The sequence below is a fragment of the Scophthalmus maximus genome, chromosome 5 (assembly GCF_022379125.1).
Source record: "Scophthalmus maximus strain ysfricsl-2021 chromosome 5, ASM2237912v1, whole genome shotgun sequence".
Taxonomy (NCBI): Eukaryota; Metazoa; Chordata; class Actinopteri; order Pleuronectiformes; family Scophthalmidae; genus Scophthalmus; species Scophthalmus maximus.
Window position 1 is genome coordinate 17,782,836 of NC_061519.1, and position 20,881 is coordinate 17,803,716.

Consider the following 20,881-nt stretch of genomic DNA (forward strand, 5'->3'; position numbering starts at 1 on the left):
TGAAGGGCTGCTTTGATGTGGTCCGGCCACCCCCTTGTGGATGGAGATCCAGCGTTGAAGTACAAAATCGATATACCTGTATACAATTGTATACAGTGTCTAATTCTTGTTCTAATATTTGTAACAAAACATCTCCTGCTTTGTTACCAATATGAGCGATAGATGCTGCTCTGGAAAGTCCCCTCATGGAAGATTAAAATCCCATCTCCTCAAAGAGAATATTTAAAATTCCACAAGCGTCCCTGAACGCCCCAGCATCAAACTTCTGAGTTCAGACTTCATTTTTTCTGCAAGTGTTTTCCCTCAACTAGAATTCAGCAAAAGAGATGCCGTGTAAAGTTGGATATAACCGGAGGGAAGCGGCTCGGATGTGGTTTAAGAAGAGATGGAGGATATCGATTCAACAACCAAAACTGAGGACGAAAATTAGGAGAACGATTTGGGGATTTTCTTCACAGGTATTTATTTAGTTTATAATGTAAGAAAATAAGACAAAGAAACGTTCACTTCTCTCATTTTTCTCTCAATGGCACACAAGGTGAAGGTGTTAAGCTTTCTTTTGGCAGGAACAAAAGTAAAAATGCAAGAAAAAAGAATGAAATGAGTGCATTATGACTTTTGTTTTCAATACTTAATTATCTAATGACGACAACATTAAATAGGGGAAATTAGTGACTTAAGAGAACTTGAATCATGACCAGATGTTCAAAACATATCGTAAGCACGGGCTTCTTTTGCATAGCTTAAAGGTGTTGAAACAATACTGCTTTTACATGGGCTGCATGTTCTATCAACGGTGTGTCACTACCTCAAGGTAAAAGAGAACTTCTAAAAGCAATAAATGTACGATTATTAAAAAATCTCTTGAGTGCGGGACCGTTTGCCTTTAACCAATGTCAAATGAGAATATCGTCACAACACGAGTCAACCATTCTCACCTTCATATTTTGGATTTCACTAAGGCTTCTTTCTGTCGTACAAAAAACGGAAATGGACAAATACATTGTCGTTTTATACACAGAAAAGTCATATTAAATGAACTGGTAAACCACCAACTGTGGACAGGTCCATTCTTATCGCATTAGCTTCTTCAGTGGTCATGTCTTAAGGCTCAGAATGGGTCCCCACACTGCTCCACTGCTTTTTTCAAACTAACTCTTAAGATCAACAGAGCAGCAACGTCACAATAAATGTCAAATAAATGCATTGCATCGACAAAAAAAGATGAAGAATTTGTCTTAACACATTTTGGCATTCAAATATTGTTGCATTTGAAAATAATATTCCCATGTTCTGATTTTGTATGCTTTGTATCAAAGTACATTCTCCCCATTTGCGATGGACCAGATGAAGACTTGCAAGAGTTGACACGGTGCTTCTTCTCCCTCTCTATGCAAAAATAGTGAGGAGGTCATATGATAAGTGCAAGTTTTTCCAAGGCTCAACAGAAACCGGGAGGGAATCGATATTGTTATTCGGGGAGTCAAGGATCACACTTTCATGCTAGTCCCTCTATTATGTTGGCCTTTATGTAAAACTAATCTCTGGCGCCCTCACTAGACTTTCGGGGACACGACTCGGACCAGCAAGTCATGTCCTCAATGCCCCGCCCCGACAGTTTATGGATACCATTTGGATCTTTGACAGGGGGTGGTTGAATACAAACCTGCATGTAAAAATGATACACTTCCTGTCACACATATAGGAAAGAAGAAAAAAGTGTACTGAACAAATGCACCCCCAATTTAAAATTCATGGCTTCAACCCATAGTACCTGCTCGCATTTCTCAACGAAATCAGTTGAGAGGACCAGAAAATAATTTGGTGCGTTTATTCCCGAGACAATAAAATCGGATGGCTTTTCTCTTCCCCCAGGGGTTGGCTCAGTCACAGCAAACATGAACACACGCGCACACACACACACACACAAAACAATTCACCCAAAACTCTGCCCCAATGCTGCATTTAAAATATTTGAATATTATTTTTTTTGGCGGGGGGAGGTTATGTTTTTGCATTATTAATATAATTTAAAAAAACAATACAATTAAAAACACCACATGCTCTTATTCTCTCGGACATCACTGAAGAGTGCTGCTGTTATCACATCCTGGTCGGGTTTTGATGCAGAGCACAAATACACAGAAACGCCCAATGGCATAAAGAAAATGCTGAGGGTCACAACTGGTCTCAAACACAGAGGTCACTCGGTGAAAAAGGAAGGTGCTTTGCCCGCAAAGACTCGTGGTACGAAAAAAAAACGTGAAGACAGTAAAGTTCCTACAGGGTTGGACCCAGTTTTGTAATACATGTAACAACATGGCTAAAGGTGAGAGTTACCATTCTGATTTTTTTTTTTACTATAGCCCCTTGGTGGGAGGGAAAATCAAGCCATTTTTGGCACAACTGGTCATACAGGCTGTCTGTTGCTTCTCCTCTCTGTGAGAGGAAATATAACACTGTGCGAGTAGAGGCAGCTCGCCTGATGTCTAACATGTAAGTAGTTCACAAAGCCGACATATTTTACAACCAGGCGGTGGGATGTTTAGTCTGCCCTCATTCCCATACAGTAAGGCTGCTCCAACAGAAAGAAGCAGGTGGACATCAAACACATTAAACTGAAGAATCTCTGGAATGCTCCGACAGAATAGAAAAATCGAAATAGTCAATGGAGGACAAGCAAACAGTAAACATCTGCCCTTCTACTTCCAACCTATCTGTTGTGTTGTTTTCAGAAATGCACTCAAAGCTTGGCCTATTTCCCACCTACGGTTGTGCACTTGAACAGCTGGATGAAGGGATGGGATGAGGGGGTGCGGAGGAGGAGAAGGGGAGGGAGGAAGGGCACTGGGCAGGTAAGGCTGCCGTTACTCCCTCTTGTCGGCTGCTTTTAACTGCTCCCTCTGAATCATGCAGCGGCGCACAATGCTGTCAAAACTCCCCAGGTAGAAGAGGGCGATGGTCCGAAATAATCCCATGGTAACAATCTGTACAGAGGATAAAACCGAGGTCAGAATTTGTAAGTCGGGCAACATTAACAGCAGCATTACTTTGGCCAATGTCGCACAGCATCATTTGTGTGGTCGTACCTGCTGGAGACCTTCTGTGATAGAGGTGACAGGTGACATGCCACAGGTGAGGGCTGATAACATGTAACCGTCAGGTCCCACGGAGCTGTTGAAGTTCCCCTGCTGCAAAAAACAAAGAACAACAGGCATCGTACTCCAAAAATCATTTACTCAAATGTTTAATCGTACAAGAGGCACAGTGGTGGGTGACCTGAATTGCTTACCACTGCATCTCGCACAATGATTTTGGCCACTTGGTCCGGTTGGCACACTCCTGATGTTTCGGAGATTAATTTAGTCTCCAGAGGCTGCGAGTGAAGTGAGCAAAGGAGGAAAAGGCTTATTAACATGTGGGGGGAAATTGAAGTGAAACTGTGGTACTGTTAATTGTGTTGAAGAGTTTACCTTCGTCTTATTTTCCTCAGCCAAACCTGGAGTGTCCGTGTCAGGGGGGTAGGCCACAGTCACATAGATGTTGTACGGCTTTATCTGGAGAAGAGGAAGAGCAGCAGCAACAACAACAACACTCACTGACCATTCTGTGCTACTTTAATGAGAACTAACACCAATCAGCATTTCATACAAAACAGCCTTAAGCAAAGTAAATTAACAGATATTGGGAATCCTTATTACAATATTTACATCACTCGGCTGAAAAGAGGTGGAAAATATATATCGGCTGAATAATTTCATATTAGATTAAGTGAGAATTTTTGTGTTTGTTTTGTGTTTGCAAGCAAAACTCACCTCCATCTGCAGCGACTCTGCTAAGCCACGCAGGGCAAACTTGGATGGGGAGTAGGCGGTGTATCCAAACAGGCCAATCTGGCCCGCTTGGGAGGATACAAACATGATGCGGCCCATTCTCCGCTCCTTCATGGTAGTTATGACGGCCCGTGTCGGGTAAACGCTGCCCAGGTAGTTCACTTCCATCAGTTTCTGTTGGCAACATGGGTCAAGGTTCACACACACACACACACACACACACACACACACACACACACACACACACACACACACACACACACACACACACACACACACACACACACACACACACACACACACACACACACACACACACACACTATAATGGGGTAGTCCACAGTTAAGTGTTGCATAAATGTAGCTACAGACATTACACAACCTAAAAACCCTTGCACAATTTCTCCAATACACTATTCGCAGCAGACTGCAATTTGTAAAAGAAATAACTATCAGCTGAGAATTTAACCCTTTTAAAATGTCTTACAGAAATAAAACCTCCTGCAACATACCAAAACTTTCTGTTAAGCATTTAATGCATGAAACAAACTTTCAAAACAATCTGTGGTTTTGGTGCAAATGAATCCTGTTGGTCTAAAGCAAGTTATTGCGCATGTTATTTCATTACATTTTTAATGTCTCCTGCAGGAAATGTTTTGGGAAAATAAATAAAATAATATAAATTTTGTTTCGATTCTCATATCCCCATAAAAATTCAGGACTGACTTCTGACCATTCACAAAACAGTCTTGGTTTTGAGCACAGGGTACTTACTTTGAAACGGTCCACCTCCACTTCCTCAAACTTCCCAGAGATGGATGATCCAGCACAGTTCACAAGCATATCCACAGGCCCCAGCTTCTCTTGAGCCTGCAGCACAGCATAATGCTACATCAGTACTTCAGCACTGAATTATTAAAGGAGTCTTAGATGTTCCACTGAGATGGAGAAGGTATAACATTACCTGTTTTATCACACTTTCCACCTGACTGTAATCACTGGAGACATCCACCGATATGCAGAGCACCACCTGAAAACAGAAATGACACACGCTCTTCTGTGATCTAATGCAAAATGGCATTTGATGTTATGCCCTGTATGAGCATGTACAGTCTTAACATTTTCCATTCAAGTAAATACTAAAGCCCTACCTGCTTGTCGTTGATGGCAAATTTCTCCACCTCTTTCTTTGCTTGAAGGAGTTTAGCCTAAAGCAAAAAAGAAAAGCGTGTTAAATGTGTTGAAACCTTGTGTGGCCAAGTCATTTTAAAAACTACACGCAAGCAAACACAACATAAAGCACATTTTGCATGACAGTGAAGCAAATCCTTCTCTTGATAAAGATGGAGCAAATTCACCTTTAGAATTTGTTTCACCGTGTTTGACATCAACAACGACTTGGCTAATAACTACAACAAACAGGTTGACAGCAGAATGATTGGCTGAACAATGGTGGTGTGCGTGTGCTGACCTCATTTCGTGCCACCAACGTGATGAACGCTCCCTGTCTGTAGCACTCCACTGCAATGGATTTCCCAATCCCACTTGAGCCTCCGGTCACCTGAAAATTCAAAAGGTAGGAGGATCGTTCGTCAGAAGGTGAAATATCAAGTGTGCGAGCAAGCTCTGCCATTTGTGTTACAACATCTGCATAACTGCACAAAGTGGACAATTAGGTAAACTCAGAACTAAAACTAATAAAACATCCCTCGATGGTATGAGGCACAGTTTTGGCTGAAATGGTTATGGAGAGGTGTTCATCCGACCTCTTGGTTATTTCCATAACTGCAGTTTGTAGAGATGTAGCCAATTTGATTGTGTTATATTGAGAGGAGTTTCCAGTATATAATCTACCCTTGGTAACCTTTCCATTCAGATGACTATTGACTAAGAAGAATGTAAACCCCTCAGCAACTGTTAAAGCAAAACTACATACTATAGAGTCATTACAGCCTTTGTTAACATGGCTAACGGTCCTGTCACGTGTACTTGTGCCACTCTGTGTATCTGACAGTCGACTATCGCAACATTCTGCTCTCTGAAAATGAAATTTCCGTGGAAACAGGTACGACTGGTTATTAACGCCTTAGCAAACAGGCACACGTAACCGTAACCCGGGTAGCTCTGCAGCTGAAGCGAGCCCCGCGGCTACGGACGTTAGCTGCCGTTAAGCGAAGAAACGTTAGCTCTGCCCGGTGCACTCACCACGACGTGGGCCCCGTTCAGTTTCAGCGGTTTGGGGCTGATGAGAGGCGATATCATGTATAACAGCAGCACGAAGGCAACAATGAAGGCGGCGACGACCAGGAGCATGATGAATGGCAGAAGCAGCCACCAGGAGTTGATGAAAAGCCAATCGGTGATCGTTGCGCTCAACGCTTCGTCAGAGGACATGGGTGAAACCTGGCAATCGTTAGCTTGTTTGCTAACTAGCAGGCCAGCTCCCAGGGTCCGTTAACGTCGCAACGGGGCGGGCGGCGGCCCCGGAAAAGGAGGTGGAGAAACGCAGAAGTCGGAGGAGGAGTTGTCGGAGTGTCTGGCGGTGGGTCGCGGCTGTGGAACGGTCAGGTCAGAGCACCGCGGCGGACCTTGGCCCCCCGTGACACAACGCAGTCTGCACAAACCAAAACAAATCGAACTGTGCACTGTGGACGGAGGCTTTGGGCTCGCGCTTGGTATTTGTAGTTCTCACGCCGAGGGTGTCTACGCAGCCATACCAGCGACAGAGTGCGCAGTGACTACAACTCCCAAGATGCAACGCTCTACTTCCTCATTCGTCGCATCCGTTTTTTCTTCTTAGCTTATAGCTGCACACATATGCGTCATTCGGCCACTCCCCCGCCCAGCCAGGTGAACCGTAGAAGTGAAGACAACTCGTGAGAGAAAGAAAAAAATGAACTATTTTTAAATTGTAAAACCTTCGTTAATGGACCACACCACTGATTTCTCTTATATATTTATAATACCACCTGAATACAGCACAATGTTTATATCATTATCATGCTTCTGTATTCCCTTTGCACCCTTGTTACCTCGACTTGTTTACCTATATTTCATTGAAGAACAGTATTTTCATAATCGCTTATATTTATACTTTGCTTATTTTATTTTCCTTTTGAGGATGACATTGTCGTAATTTTGCTGTGCTTGCACAATAAATAGTTCTTGAATCATCTTGACATAGCTATTACCTTTATTTACATGATGGAAACGAAAGAGAAACTCTTATGCATGTTGACCTCTTCTTCAAGAAAAAGGCTGGAGAGTTGGCTATATGTTTACAGACATTTACAGTGAAATAGATGTTTCCCATCAAAAATCAAGACAGTTTGCACGCCGTATGAGCCAAAGAGTACAATTGTGTTCAATCTCTAAAAGAGCTCATGTGAAATGTGCAAGTGTTATACATTTCTTAATTGTAGTGACAAAGCACTCATACAAGCAGGATGACCAATTCCAAAATTAAACTATTAAAAAAAAAAGGATTTTGCGGCTTTTCTGGAAGGCACAAGGTGCACACTGCCACTCATGGCTACATATACTCATCTCCATGCTTAGAGATGCATTCCTATGTTGTTAAATGAACAAGATAATGATCTCTTGGCCTGAGCCAATGTCCAGCTTCAACACCTTCGGCTTGTTTTATCGAAATATGCATGTGACTTTATCTTAGCATAAGGCTTATTTTTTTTTGCTTTCTGGTAATTGGCAAAGCCTGTGGACAGTGATTGAAAAACAGTCTTGAGGGGAAAAAAAACCAACCCCAAAACGTGAGTGACAAAGCAATTCAAAGCTATCGAGTCCTTGAGAAATAAAAAGGTAAAATAACTCTGGTACGGCCCCACCGGTGATTTTCCCCTAATAGCTGTGTTGAATTAAAATGACAACTGAGTGATCAAATACATTTGCCATTTGTTTGGAAACTTGATTAACAATCCAAAGATTGCCACAGAGCCTAATGCAGATCTCATCCTGAGTATCTCCATCTCAAACGCTAGAGTGTGCCACCTTGAGAGGAGAATGACATATTTCACCAACACAAATTCTGTGAATTCATGCCCTGAACTGCATGTTCCCAGTCCAAGATTTATATATTCCACAAGGTACAGTATACACTACAAAATGCTTGTTTTTTTTTCTTAATACAAAAGAGGATATATAAGGGGTATTTATTAGTTTAGTAAGATGTCTTCTGACTAGAAAATAAAGATATAGGAATTTAAAATAGATTTCAATTACCTAATTTGCAGTAACTGTTGTGTGTATGTTCTATCAGTTTCCCTATGCGGTTTGGGTATTCTGCTCATCAATACCCTTTGCATTTAGGTGCATAATAGTCAAACAACCCTCTGAATTCTCCATGTGGTATTGGTTCTTTAATCAGGCCGGCTGTAGATGGGAAGTCTTTGAGTCTTTTTGGACACTAGTGAATTTCAAATAAAAGTAGGTCTTCCAACAGATGTGTGGTCATCAGACTGGCAGAACTGAACAGTAATCTTGCCCATTTATGATGAACCACTAGTTTCTGGTGAAGGCTTAGGTTGAGACAGAGGGACAAAAAAAAGGGACAAGGACAATAAAGAGAGACAATCCGAATTCCTTTGCTTTGGTTTGACTGGGTTGATTCATCCCGCTTAGCCTTCCTGTCCAAAGTCGTCTGTGAATTTTTTCAGTTTGTCCAGATCTTGTTCATTGACTGTTGGCTTTGTGCTGGTCTGAGATCTCAGCATGTCAGACTGAAAAAAAAGGTGATATGGTGATAAAGTAAGGGCTTTAAAATGCATTTATATTGTCAACTAGTATTTTTACGTCCTTACCATGGATACTATAGGTTCCAACAGCTTCTCCCCAGGGACCTCCATCCATGTCATTTCAATTGCGTTGGGATCGCCAGGCGAGCAAGGAGTCAAGAGGTCATCTATAACCATGTTCGGGTCAGCTCTGGATGGACCTCGTACCTTATTTAAATAAAAAATTAGGGTAAGGGTTACAAAAGTAAAAAATTAGCTGTATCGCACTACAATGAAGCACAGAATAGAGTGCGATTTGAAAGACATACCCGTTTGAAGTGAGTTGCTGACTGGACCTTTCGAACGGGCTGCATTAGAGCATCTCTGACAATGACACTTATATCTGCTCCCGAGTATCCATCAGTCTTCTTGCCCAGAGTGACAAAGTCAGATTCAGAGATGCTGTTCGGGGTCGATCCCAGATGCAGTTTGAACATGAAGGAACGGGCGTGCTCTTCTGGCAGCGGGATGTAGATCCTCTTCTCAAATCTGAGAGAGTATAGGTGCACAGTCAGAACAGGTGAATGACACGTGTTTACTAACAACTTTTACTGACTAATATCACTAACCTTCTTCTGATGGCTGAGTCGAGGGTCCATGGGATGTTTGTTGCTCCAAGTACCAGCACTCCATCGTTGTCAACCCCCACTCCTGTAACACAACAAATCCAGAGTAAGATATACTTGAGATATACTTTGTTCAGAACAAATATTTAATATTCCGATGCATTTACTTAAATCAGCTCTCAAGAAATGTTTCGACCCCACATTTTTCAGATTCATCCAGTGTAATTGTTTATTCCATGACTACTGGAATCCCATAAAGGATTACATGTTGCTCTATTATTAATATTATCATTCTCCTTAATTTTTTTTCAGTTTAATCATATTTCTGCTATTAGAGTTATAAAACATGGTGTACCTCTGACAACATTCATTTTTTACTTTTAGATCCCAAAATGTTGTTTTCTGCTTTCACAGAATATTGCTTCAAAAAATATCCAGCAATATGACAAAAAACATATCTCTCAGATTTGTTAAAATTGGGTCATTAAAAACATCATGCAATACCGAGAGAACATTCCAACATTGAGTAATTACATATAGTTGTTTTTTAGCTCATGGGACTTACCCTGCATCTGAACCAGGAACTCTGTCTTAATACGACGAGCAGCCTCACTCTCGTTCTCACTTCTTGAGCCACACAGGGAGTCGATCTCGTCGATGAAGATGATGGAAGGCTTGTGCTCCCTTGCGAGGGTAAAAAGATTCTTCACCAATCTATAGAGTAGAAGGGAAGCGTTGAGGACATTAAATAAGAAGTGCACTGCTGGATCCAGAATATTAACATGCGTAACCCATGCTTCTTCTTTGAGTTGCTTATAAAATGACTCACTTTTCACTCTCTCCCAGCCATTTGGAGACAAGGTCAGACGAGGAGATGGAGAAGAACGTTGAGTTGTTCGCCTCTGTGGCAACAGCCTTAGCCAGATATGACTTTCCTGTACCTGGAGGGCCAAAGAGCAAGATCCCCCTCCACGGAGTTCGCTTTCCTGTTATTCAAACAGAGGTAATTGAGTCTACAGTAGTACAGTATCACTAAACCACCATCAACTGTGCTTTGGCAAATCTATTCCATATAACATAGATGTCTTTTAACAAAGTAAAGAGGTGATCTTCCCATTAAATAAGATTCAATACCAGTGAACAGGTGAGGGAATTTGATTGGAAGAATAACAGCTTCTTTCAGTGCCTCCTTGGCTCCTTCTAAACCAGCAACATCGTTCCATTTGATGTTTGGTTTCTCCATGACAATTGCACCTGAAAATAAAAAAAAAAACAGATCACATACTACATTACTTAGGACATAATTGTATGCAACACAACTCACAATAAATAAATATACAAAGCCTGCAGAAGGCCTAATACCACCCCCCCCCCCCAAAAAAAAAATAAAAAATAATAAAATTAAATTAAATAAAAAATTACAAACCTGAGAGCTGATTTTGGAATTTCTTTTTCTCTGGATCATCGCCTTCATCACTTTCATTCCTAGACACACAAACATAACATTATATATATATACACACACACACACACACACACACACATATATATATATATATAATTAATATTAGCTTAATGTAAAGTAATAACTTAATATATTTGCCTATATACAATGGGACAACTGAGGTTTTTTTAATCCACATCTGAATGGCATTACATAAGCAGACATACCCCACTTCCCCACCCATAAACACACCCTTTGTCATCAGACTGTGACTCTTTGACAGGCTTAGCAGGCGGAGCCTTCTCTTTCTTCTTTAGATACTCCTTCAGCTTCTCTGCTCTGTCCAAGTATTCAGCACATTTCATCCGGATGCTCTGTTTAGCCTTGTCGCCTTGGGCTTCATCTGTCAGAAACGAGAACAAAAAGTTACTAAAAAATAAATCTGGAGGTATTAGACACAGCTTTCCTTCCTTTTTTGGCAACGTGTGTGCACAAGCAAAACAAATAAATATAACATAAAAAACCCATCCCATTAAAAGCTTTTTAAAGGCAATGTTATTCTGGGAGGAACATTACGTCTTTTTTTCCAACCATACCCACAATAAGCTAAAGCCACATCAGAACAGATGCCATGACTAATGTATGTTGTAATAATATTACATTGCTGTCCCACTGTACTTAATGCCAATGTGCCGTCTTATGCCTTACATTTGACGACATGAAGGAAGTACTGTACAGCAGCCTGGTAGAGACGCAGAGCCTCCTCATAGTTCTGAGCTTTGTCCTCCTGAGCCGCCTTGCCGGCGAGATCGATGGCTTTCTGAAATAAAAGAGACACAGAACAGCCTTGGTTACATAGACATCTGTACATACTGGCATTTATAGAGAGAAGTGACTATCAGCCAATCAGAACAAAATGACAATTTTAAGCATATGGTGTTGTGAAATCCACCTAGTAAAAGTTAAAAAAAAAAAAAAAAGTTAAAAAAAACACGTCAGCCGTGTGCTGTATTTCTATTGGCGTATATTTACCGTCATTTATTTAATGGACAGATTTTTAATGATGCACCTGTGACCTGCGTGACGTCAGCGTACACACCGAGGTAGGAATGGCCTAACTTTGAACTAACTAGCGAAGAACGCAACACAGTTCACACACTTACACACGCTAAAACACGTTGACAGTTTGCCTTCTGTTGGAAGTATCGGTCTTTTTTTTTTTTAAGAGGCCTAATAAAACCAGTAAGTTAGCAACGCTAATCTCATTAGCGGTCCTAATGTTCGTCCGTAGAAGCTAGCTGCTGCTACTGCGTGGCGAACGAACACTCGGCTAACCCCCGACAGGGCAACACACCGACATGTGTTATATTATAACACGTACAGTTCAGAGCATTCGCTGTTGGTCGGCGTTGTGTTGTTGACGAGTGACAATTCCCGAGTTCATGTCTATGTTAGCTAACCATGCTAACTAGCAGCTAATGTTACAAACGTTATGTTGTGTTGTCCCCTCGGAGGCATTTATACCGAACACCCCCCCAACCAACTGGCTCACACTCATCGGTAAACAACACCTAGGATACTTTCCCCCGAAGCTATGGACAACTTTGTTCGCGTAAACACGCGATCTGGGTTGGTCTTCAACTTACCTGTAAATTATTGTTGGTAGCCATAAGGGCCGATCGCTTTGTCCTATAGTCGACACGAATATCACAGCACCGTCATTAAACAGCTCTCACACCGCCCGCGTTGGAATTTAGCCTCACAGGTGGACTGTTAACTCGACAATCTAGGTTTTTCGAAGCTTGTTTTCGTTTCACAGATCGCTCCCGAGTAAGACCGAGGAGGAAACTTCCGCATTGAAAAGTCGATGCTCGCGTGAACGGAATGTGATGACGTCAAGACGTTGCCCCGGAGTAACTTGCGTTTGGCTACGGCGTTCATGCAGCATACAACCGTATACAACTGACATTTTTAAACCTATAAAGCATGGACTGGCTGTTGGTGCCATTTATTTTTGGTTTACCTAGTCTTATATAGTTTTCTTAGTTTCAGGTGATGTGGCTTGGTATGTGGGGTCTTTGGTTTGTGGTTAACCCACAGTCCTCTTATGTCAATACAGTCTGTGGGTTTACCAAAATTAAACACTGCCCATGGCTGACCATGTCTGAACTATGGATCCTGACATTCTAACATAAACTACTTTGTCAAAAAGAAGCAGTAAGTCTATTTCTGCTGCAGCACATCCACGTTGTTGAGACAGTTTTCAATGTTATCATTGTGGATCATGATGTGCAGATTTCTAAAACCAAAATGTAATTTTTGTAATGACCTCTTTATTCACTAGGTAGACTTGCAGCTCTTCCACTCTGTCCAGGTACTGTTTACATCTATCTCTGATCTTCTGGTTGCCATCTTTACCCTGTGGTTCACCTGATGGGAAGGAAAACATCCATGTAATGCCATTATTAATATTTTTTGTAACCAACATTTTATAAACTATCTAATGTAATATATCACAGGCACAGTTCAAAATTGGTGTACACACACACACACACACACACACACACACACACACACACACACCAGTAGAGCAATTTCTTAACTTGGTAGATCAGGCATGGGTTGTGATGGATACCCAAGTACAGACTGTAAGTTATTGTCAAGTATTGTGTTGTTTCAGTGTGACATTTTGTTCCCAGACATTTTGACGCACGTTTTAAAATGTGCAGAAAGTACTTGACAGCATGTTGGTAGGAGCGGATGGCCTCCTCATAGTTCCCAGCCTGGTCCTCCTCTGAAGCCTTCTGCGCAACGGCAATAGCTTTCTGAAAGAGCATGGAATTGATTAATATTTCACATACACTTGTATCTTTAAAAAAAATAAATAAATGGGCCACATGATAGTCAGTGTATGAACCTCAAACTGAGTGAGTTCACATTATCTCTGTGTCCCATAAACTGCATAAACCTACTTTAGCAAACATGAACGTAATGTATTTGTTCAGTTTGGACTTTTTAGACTGGAGGGCAAAATGTAAATTAATTAAGTGATAAGTTGTTAATTATATTCAGTGAAAACATTTGATGTGACCCAAAGAACATTAATGTCTAAATCATTGCTAAAATATTGGAAAGCGTCAACTTAAAATCTGCCTCTGCAGACTGAACCGTAACTCTCAGTAGCAAATGTCTTTGTAATTCAAGAAGCAGCTCTATGTGCAGTCCACCTGACACAGGACCCCCCCTACCCCATCCACACACACACCTTTCAGAGGTGGGTACCTGCTGTTTCGGCCATGAAGATCATATAGAGCCTTCACAGTTCCTGTTGAATCATTCAACAGACTGTCATTGAATCCGTGGACTTGTGATGTGATTGGCTATTTGAGTCGACGATAGAGAGGGCTCTTGCAGAACAGAAATGTTGACACAGACAGAAAATACTGACACGAAAACACTCCGAGAACCATTTAACTTAAGCACGTCACACCTTTACGAATACCGAATCACAATTAAGCGTCTGACGAAGCGAAACCCGTCAGTTTACATACAAACAGGCTACACTTGGTGTTTTCGTTCCTCTACCCCGCTCCATAAACAAACGTGCGAGCTTTCTCGGATCCTGGGAGTTATTCCCCCCTACCTGTAGAGTCGTTGGCTCCATGCAGAGTCCTCGGGAGGATTTAAACAACACCGCAGATAGAAGCCAGCCTTGTTTCGTTTATCCAGTCGTATGGATCCAGTTCCTGGTTGCTTATCACTCCCTCGGCACTGACACACGCGTCCTAGAAAGCGGCCTGCCCAGTCTCAGGAATGGCAACGATGCCGGGACGCGGAAAACCCATAACGCCCGTGAGTCACTTGTGCCTAAATTGTTGCTGTTGTTGTGCACGTGACGATGGCGACAGAAGTTTCTGATCCAAATAGAAACAAAGCCCTTTATTGAACAGAAGTTCACAGTTCCACGGTTCTGTTTGTTGTTTTCTAACGAGAATCGCGTGGGACAGTAGACATAGCGAGGCTGGAAATTACCACACGCCCCAAATAAAGACAGAAGACAGAAGTCTTTGTGTGGCAGGTCTAGTGACGGGACGATACTTGCATCCACTTCCCTGTTGACTCACGTGATGACTGTCTCTACCACCAGAGGGCGCTCCATGATCAATGTTAAAGGACCAATGACGTTAAAACCCTGTAAACTCATTGGTGGTTATACTTTCATACCAAAGCTATAAGTTGTAAGCTTAAGTAAGTACGTGTCACTATAACATATTAATGAAAATACATTTTCAAATAATCAAGTCTGTATCGTAAATTAAATCTGACATTTCCATTTCACATGTCCTGTTTTTTTTTCTTCAAAACTGCAGTATATATTTCTCAAAAATAGTACACATTCTATCATTAAATGACACGTATAAGCGGGGTCTTAAAAGTTCAATATAGAATGTTTAGATTTTATTTTGGTTTTGTTTGATTGACAGAGAAAGGGAAGAAGACGAGCTGCTGGTAGACGCAGTGTGAAGTGTGACAGGAGACCTTTGGCCTCAGCGGATCAACCGCCTGACACCTGATAGCTCCCGCGCTGCGCTGCGCACACTTTGGCGCAGGAAAGACGCACACGCTGGTGATGTGAACTTGCGGCAGAACGAGAGCGCACCTCCAACTGCAGAGCAGAGGATCGCCTCCTCAGACCTTTGTTTGACACAAGCGGATGTGCGTTCTCCTCCACTAAGAGAGTCCCCGCGCGCGCGCGTCGCGCAGCACATTTGAGCGCTTTTTTTCATGGAGACCCACAGATGACAAGACCTGCGCGCTCAGCATCTACACGGGGATCTCTAACGTGGAATTATGGCGAGACGGAGGAGGGGAGCTCACCTCCTCGCCGCGTTCTTCGCTTTGTCGATGGCACTTTTCGGGGACGCAAACGGCCAGGAGGCTGTCACAGGTTTTAGTTTGAGCCCTCCGTATTTCAACCTCGCCGAGGGGTCGCGAATCTCTGCCTCGGCAACCTGCGGTCAGGATGAGGCGGGGACCCCGAGATATGATTTGTACTGTAAGCTTGTCGGAGGACCGAACTTCGTACTTCCTACTCAAAATTCTCAGGTATGAATATAAAATGTGTGCGGGCGATGCGTTCCCAACACAGCTTCTCGTCCGCGCGTAAAATTGGAATCGCAGTAATATATGTGCTGTAATGGGCGATTACATTTCTAATCTGGTAGGCAACAGGATATATGATTATATACAGTATCTAAGAGTTTTGTGAAATTTTATTAGGTTGTTTTACAATTATTGTATTCATCTGGTCCCTTCTAAATGTGTTGTGCCTCTGCTGTTGAGGAGCCTTGACACTTCACACGCCACGACCGAGATGTACAACTGCCAGTCATAGTTTTACAGCATTGTAGTCGAGTCCCAAGTTTTCAACAGGTCCCTCAGGAGTTCTTTTAATGTTAGGCCCTACAATAGTGTAAGAACCGCAGATTGACAATGACATGCCTTTTAAACCTTTAATATCTGTTTGTGTTTGCAATGTTTTGCAGTAGATCAGTGATTTGCCAGGACTTTGCTAATTGCTCCATTATAAAACATGCAGGTCGTTTGCTGCAATTAAGTGCAGTGTTTTCTAAACAATCAACATCATTATCTGACTCCATCCAGGGTCAGTTCTGTGATTACTGCAACTCCGTTGATCCGAGCAAAGCCCGCCCGGTGACCAACGCCATTGATGGGACCGAGCGGTGGTGGCAGAGTCCTCCCCTGTCCAGGGGGCCGGGGTACAACGAGGTGAACGTTACCCTAGACCTTGGGCAGGTAAGATTAAAATACCTTGATCTACTATGAACAGCTGTTAACCTGCTGCAACCTGCAGCGTGTATAATAACTGCTTTGTGGTTGAAGTAAAATATAGCACCTGGGTGTTGCAGAGTCACCCATTTTTGCATCATATTCTTCTTGCTGCTGTGTTTTGCTGCTGCTAATTTGTGCATATGCTTAGAAGAACATTTATTTTTTTCATTCACAAGTATTTCTTAGATATTACATGATGAGTTTTTAATTTTGAGACTCATCACCTCAGCCATGCAGCAGCGATCATGTGAATCATGTCCTACAGTTGGGTGCTTGCCAGGAATCAGATTCACGCCCCTTTGGCTGGGGAATTTGCTTCCATCATGACCCTGTGTCTCTGGCAGGAGTTTGGCTCACGGTCCATAAAACTGTACCTCACACTCAATTATCCACTGTGAGGAAAGAGAGGAATTCAGGCTCAGGATTAGGGATCAGAAGGATGTAGAATCAGAGCCGAGGAGTGCAGGTGGAGGCCTCAACCTCTTGTTCGAGGAGGGCTGTGACTTGTTTTGTGGCAGACTTCAAAACGAGAGCAAGAAAAGAGATCCCCTCCACACGTGTTGCATCCTCCCAGTGGGCACCATGTCAGACAATGGGTGTGGGCTTTTCTGTCTCTGCTTTTGGCCAGACTGAGCTGAGCAAAGATCCTACACGGCTAAATATAGTCCACGCTTACAAGAGGATGGACACATGCTCGGCCTTTGGGGAAGTCTGACTTTAATACGTGGTAATGCTCAGTTTATTTGGGAGCAGGGAAAGCAGCATTAGTGCATTATGGTGTGCTAAAAAGAGCGCAGCTAGATCTACCGACTACCAACCACACAACAGCCTGTCCTCCCTCAACCCCCTCACACACACACACACACACACACATGCATACACACACACGCACCTTTCACACACATTTTCTTTTGATGGCATCTGGTACAACCACCGACACTGTAAACAATGCTCACCTGCCACCATTACATTTTAAGCCATATGGTTGTTTTTATCCTTGAACCTTGTTTACCTATTCTGTGATGAAAAATGGTTCAATATAAAATTTTACTGTGAGAAAAAACCCGGCAAGTAGGGGACAGATTTGTGATTTGAGAACTTCCTTGAGCAGCTTTCTCACCTCAAACAAGCAAAATCTGTTATCGCCAAAAGAAGTTTCAAGCACTCCTGGAGAGAAAAGGCAGACACAATATGAATGAAATATTGTTTAATAATGGCTGCATATGTCTCAATATACTAATCATAATTTGTATTTGAAATGGACTTTTCTTTTGGCATCTACCTGAGTTGAAACAACTGTTTACTTACCTATCAGACTGCTTTATTGCTCTCCTCCACCCTACAAAACGCATACTCATGCATCATCCAAAACAGAGCTGTCAGACTGTTTGACTGTTCCATGTGAAGCTTTTATATTATTGAAGATTTTTTCAATGTGTGTTCAGTGAAATATGGGGGCTCGACTAAGCTGAATGGGTTCTGCGGTTTCTTTCAAGACCGGCGCAGGTGGCTGTTCTGCTGTTGTCTATGTAGTGCTCAGTAGATTTATTAGATAATGGCATAGTTGATGTTTATGTTAAAATGCTTTGGTTCAAAGAGAGTGGCTTTTTTTGATAGAGCTGGTTCCGGTCTTTCTGTAAAGATAATTGTTTAAAGCAATGTCTGCCTCAGTTAACACAAATCTGACTAAATGTGAACTCGGCTTTTAGTCTCCAAAGCTCTGTCGGTCCACTTTGGTCTCACATTCCTGATCCATAGATGATAAATAAGGTTCCGACTGAAGAAATGTATTTGGAGAAAAAAAAGTTATATAACAAACAGGATTTCAGCACTTTGGCATACATTAAGGGCATTCAAATCTGCTCAATAATGTAGCTGTGTGGATTACACTGAATAAAATGTAATAGTGTTGATAACTTATTGACTCTTTCCTCCAACTCAGGCTCTTTCACTGCTGCTGCTGTTGTTTTATAAAGATAAATGTGCACACATTAATCTTTCTACCTCCACTGGATTTTAGATCGGACGCTCTACACTTTATTTACCTGTTGCCTTGTTAAATTGCAGTATTGGAGCTCCATTGATGCTTTATATCTTTCTAATGTTTTCTGCACATACTTCAAATTCTCAGAGTTGAGTGAATTAAGATCAGCTGCTCTGGAACCCAAAACTCTGAGGTTCCCCGCACCTCGGGGGTTCAGGGCTCAGTTTGTTCAACCTGCTTTCTGAAACTTTCGCCCCTGCAAAACATCATCATGTTTGCATTGTCGTTGTTAATATGCTGACATTAGCATTTGCCTCAAGGCACTGCTGTGCCCAAGTATAGCCTTATGTAGAGGCCCTAGCAAGGTTGTACATTTTCATTAAAGCAGCCTGTTTTCGAATCTAGGTGCTACTTTTATCAACCAGTCCAGATTGCTTCTGGTGACACGATCACTTTCTATTTCTCCTTCAGATGAAAACTCTCACATTGGTAACCCTTCTGTTTCAGACAGGCCAATGAGAGCAGACTAGCTACTTCTTGACTTTTGACCGGTGCCCTGTGATTACGTGACCTTCAGTTGGCTCCTGTATGTCAAATAAAGCCATTAACGCCATTTGGCATAAATGGGCGTGTTTACTTTTAGAGTAATTGACCCAAAATGATGCTGATTTTCACTATTACAGCTTTTTTAAATGCATATTTTTATCTCTTGGCCATTTTGTTTAGCCAGATGCGTTCATATGTCAAGAACCATAAAAACTCTCGGCCATCCGTGTATGTATTTCCCAGATTAATCCCATTTGAACAGGAAACTCATCTTCATTCCACGGGCCCTGCTGTATGTCTCCACCAAAACACTGGCTACTTTTCCAAGAACTTTTGCCTTTGTTAAGCCATTTTCAGGACACAGTAGGCAAGCCATTGTTCTGGTAAACATCTACACCATGTATCAGACTGCCAGTCACTCCTTTTTCTGCTGGGAATGTATTTTAGGAGCCCTGACCACATGTGCTTATCTGCCTGAGCGAGCCCAGCGTAGACCATGTGAGGCAAACATGCCAGGGCTTACTGCTGTCCGTCTCCCATCTGATGGGACTTAGCTGCCTCTGATTGGTGGGCGTCAGGAACTGAATGAACATCAGACATTACTGGTTTAAACGAAGTTCTGATTAGTTGCTGGACTGATGTTCAGTGGACTGGACTGGTATTTTTATACGAATGTTAAGGCTGTGGATTATTTCTGTGGGCGACAGGTGTTTGTTGTGTTGATGATGGAGCTTTGTGCAGTGGTTTTGTGGCTTTAAATGGACTCTGATTGCAGAACATCTTGTTGTTCATCAATGATTTATGAGTGTATTTGCACCGCATGCTATGCTGTTGGATATAAATGCTTTTCTCTCTGTGGGGGCGCTGTAAATGAGTGCAAGATGTGTGACTTTGAATGCTAAAGTTGGAAGACAGACATTTTCTGGTTCAGGTTAGCACAGTGGCTTTGGCGCTGCTCTGCACTTTTGTAATCATCCACGGACAAAGCTTCCAAGAACTCAATTTTAGAGACATTTCCCTGGAACCTAATCCCCTCTCTCAGGGGTCCACCTCCCACCAAAGTAGGGTTGAATGTTTTATTTGCAGCCGTCGCCCCCTTTTGTGTTAGAATCCTTCTAGGCGGTATTGTGTGACATCCTTTCTGTGCTCTCAGACTCTCACAAAGGTTCAGTTCTTTTAGGGCCTTGCTGAAAATGACCTGGCCTTCTCCTTTCATTGGATTAATGGATAGAAATGGAGAGGTGGTGTTATTTGGTGGTGAGAAAATACTCAAAGAGAAAACACACACAAAATCACACACTCACACATGTCCTGACAGAAAACATTCCACTTTTCCACAGGATGCATGGATGATCCTGTGGGTATAGACTCACTCAGTGTACATGGCTGTACTTTATCCTTTTAAGTCATGCAACAGCCGGTCAGTAACGATGCAGTGCCTATATTCCCAATTTAGGTATCATGTGATTTGAATGTTTAAATTCAAAAGAAAAACAAGAATGAAGTAAATTACTGTTGAAAATCGACCCTATCTTATATACAATAATTTGGTAATATAGATAGGCTCATTCAATGCAGCTGGCACATTCCGACCCTAAAGACAAGATTGGCTGTTAGAGGTGTCGCTTCTGTCGTAGTGACGCTGGAGGTGATGTAAGTGCCTGTCTTTAGCCGCACTGCCTGAGGCGCCAGGCCAACCCAGCAGATATTTACTACTCCACCAACAGCCACCTCGTGCAGTAGCAGTAGCTGTCTGGCTTGGCGAGTGCACCATGGCCTACTAAATCTGGAGCTCCAACGTGGAAAAGATTGTCGGGGTTAATGTGGGATTTATTCACCTTTCTGAGGCCCATGTTATTGATTAA

At 42.3% G+C, this 20,881-nt stretch overlaps 3 protein-coding genes across 6 annotated transcripts in view; 1 reads left to right on the forward strand and 2 right to left on the reverse strand.

Annotated features, from left to right (window-relative positions):
• Positions 1 to 444: 444 nt before the first annotated feature.
• kdsr (3-ketodihydrosphingosine reductase) lies at positions 445 to 6,515 on the reverse strand. The gene is made up of 10 exons (XM_035634236.2): positions 6,039 to 6,515; positions 5,305 to 5,394; positions 4,985 to 5,041; positions 4,798 to 4,863; positions 4,608 to 4,703; positions 3,816 to 4,007; positions 3,474 to 3,557; positions 3,293 to 3,376; positions 3,090 to 3,191; positions 445 to 2,987 (listed from the first exon to the last, which is right to left on the reverse strand). The coding sequence occupies exons 1-10, from the start codon at positions 6,225 to 6,227 to the stop codon at positions 2,868 to 2,870; spliced, it is 1,080 nt and encodes a 359-aa protein (XP_035490129.1). The 5' UTR covers positions 6,228 to 6,515; the 3' UTR covers positions 445 to 2,867.
• Positions 6,516 to 7,008: 493 nt separating this feature from the next.
• Positions 7,009 to 14,730, reverse strand: vps4b (vacuolar protein sorting 4 homolog B). 2 transcript variants are annotated; one of them, XM_035634233.2, is made up of 13 exons: positions 14,277 to 14,730; positions 13,347 to 13,458; positions 12,963 to 13,063; positions 11,342 to 11,453; positions 10,886 to 11,036; positions 10,616 to 10,674; positions 10,324 to 10,443; positions 10,019 to 10,175; positions 9,755 to 9,903; positions 9,193 to 9,274; positions 8,893 to 9,112; positions 8,651 to 8,791; positions 7,009 to 8,569 (listed from the first exon to the last, which is right to left on the reverse strand). In XM_035634233.2, exons 1-13 carry the CDS (start codon positions 14,295 to 14,297, stop codon positions 8,468 to 8,470), a joined length of 1,527 nt encoding a protein of 508 aa, XP_035490126.1. In that variant the 5' UTR covers positions 14,298 to 14,730; the 3' UTR covers positions 7,009 to 8,467. The 2 variants fall into 2 exon arrangements, with proteins under 2 accessions (XP_035490126.1, XP_035490128.1); XM_035634235.2 differs by lacking the exons at positions 12,963 to 13,063; positions 13,347 to 13,458; positions 14,277 to 14,730 and adding an exon at positions 12,280 to 12,525.
• Positions 14,731 to 15,221: 491 nt separating this feature from the next.
• LOC118310897 (laminin subunit alpha-3) overlaps positions 15,222 to 20,881 on the forward strand; it is a 50,285-nt gene continuing 44,625 nt past the window's right edge. For 2 of the 3 annotated variants that reach the window (XM_035634230.2, XM_035634231.2), the window contains exons 1-2: positions 15,222 to 15,739; positions 16,298 to 16,450. In XM_035634230.2, coding sequence (XP_035490123.2) covers positions 15,485 to 15,739; positions 16,298 to 16,450 — 408 coding nt within the window. In that variant the 5' untranslated portion in view covers positions 15,222 to 15,484. The remainder of the gene's footprint in view (positions 15,740 to 16,297; positions 16,451 to 20,881) is intronic. The other variant, XM_035634232.2, reaches the window with a different exon arrangement.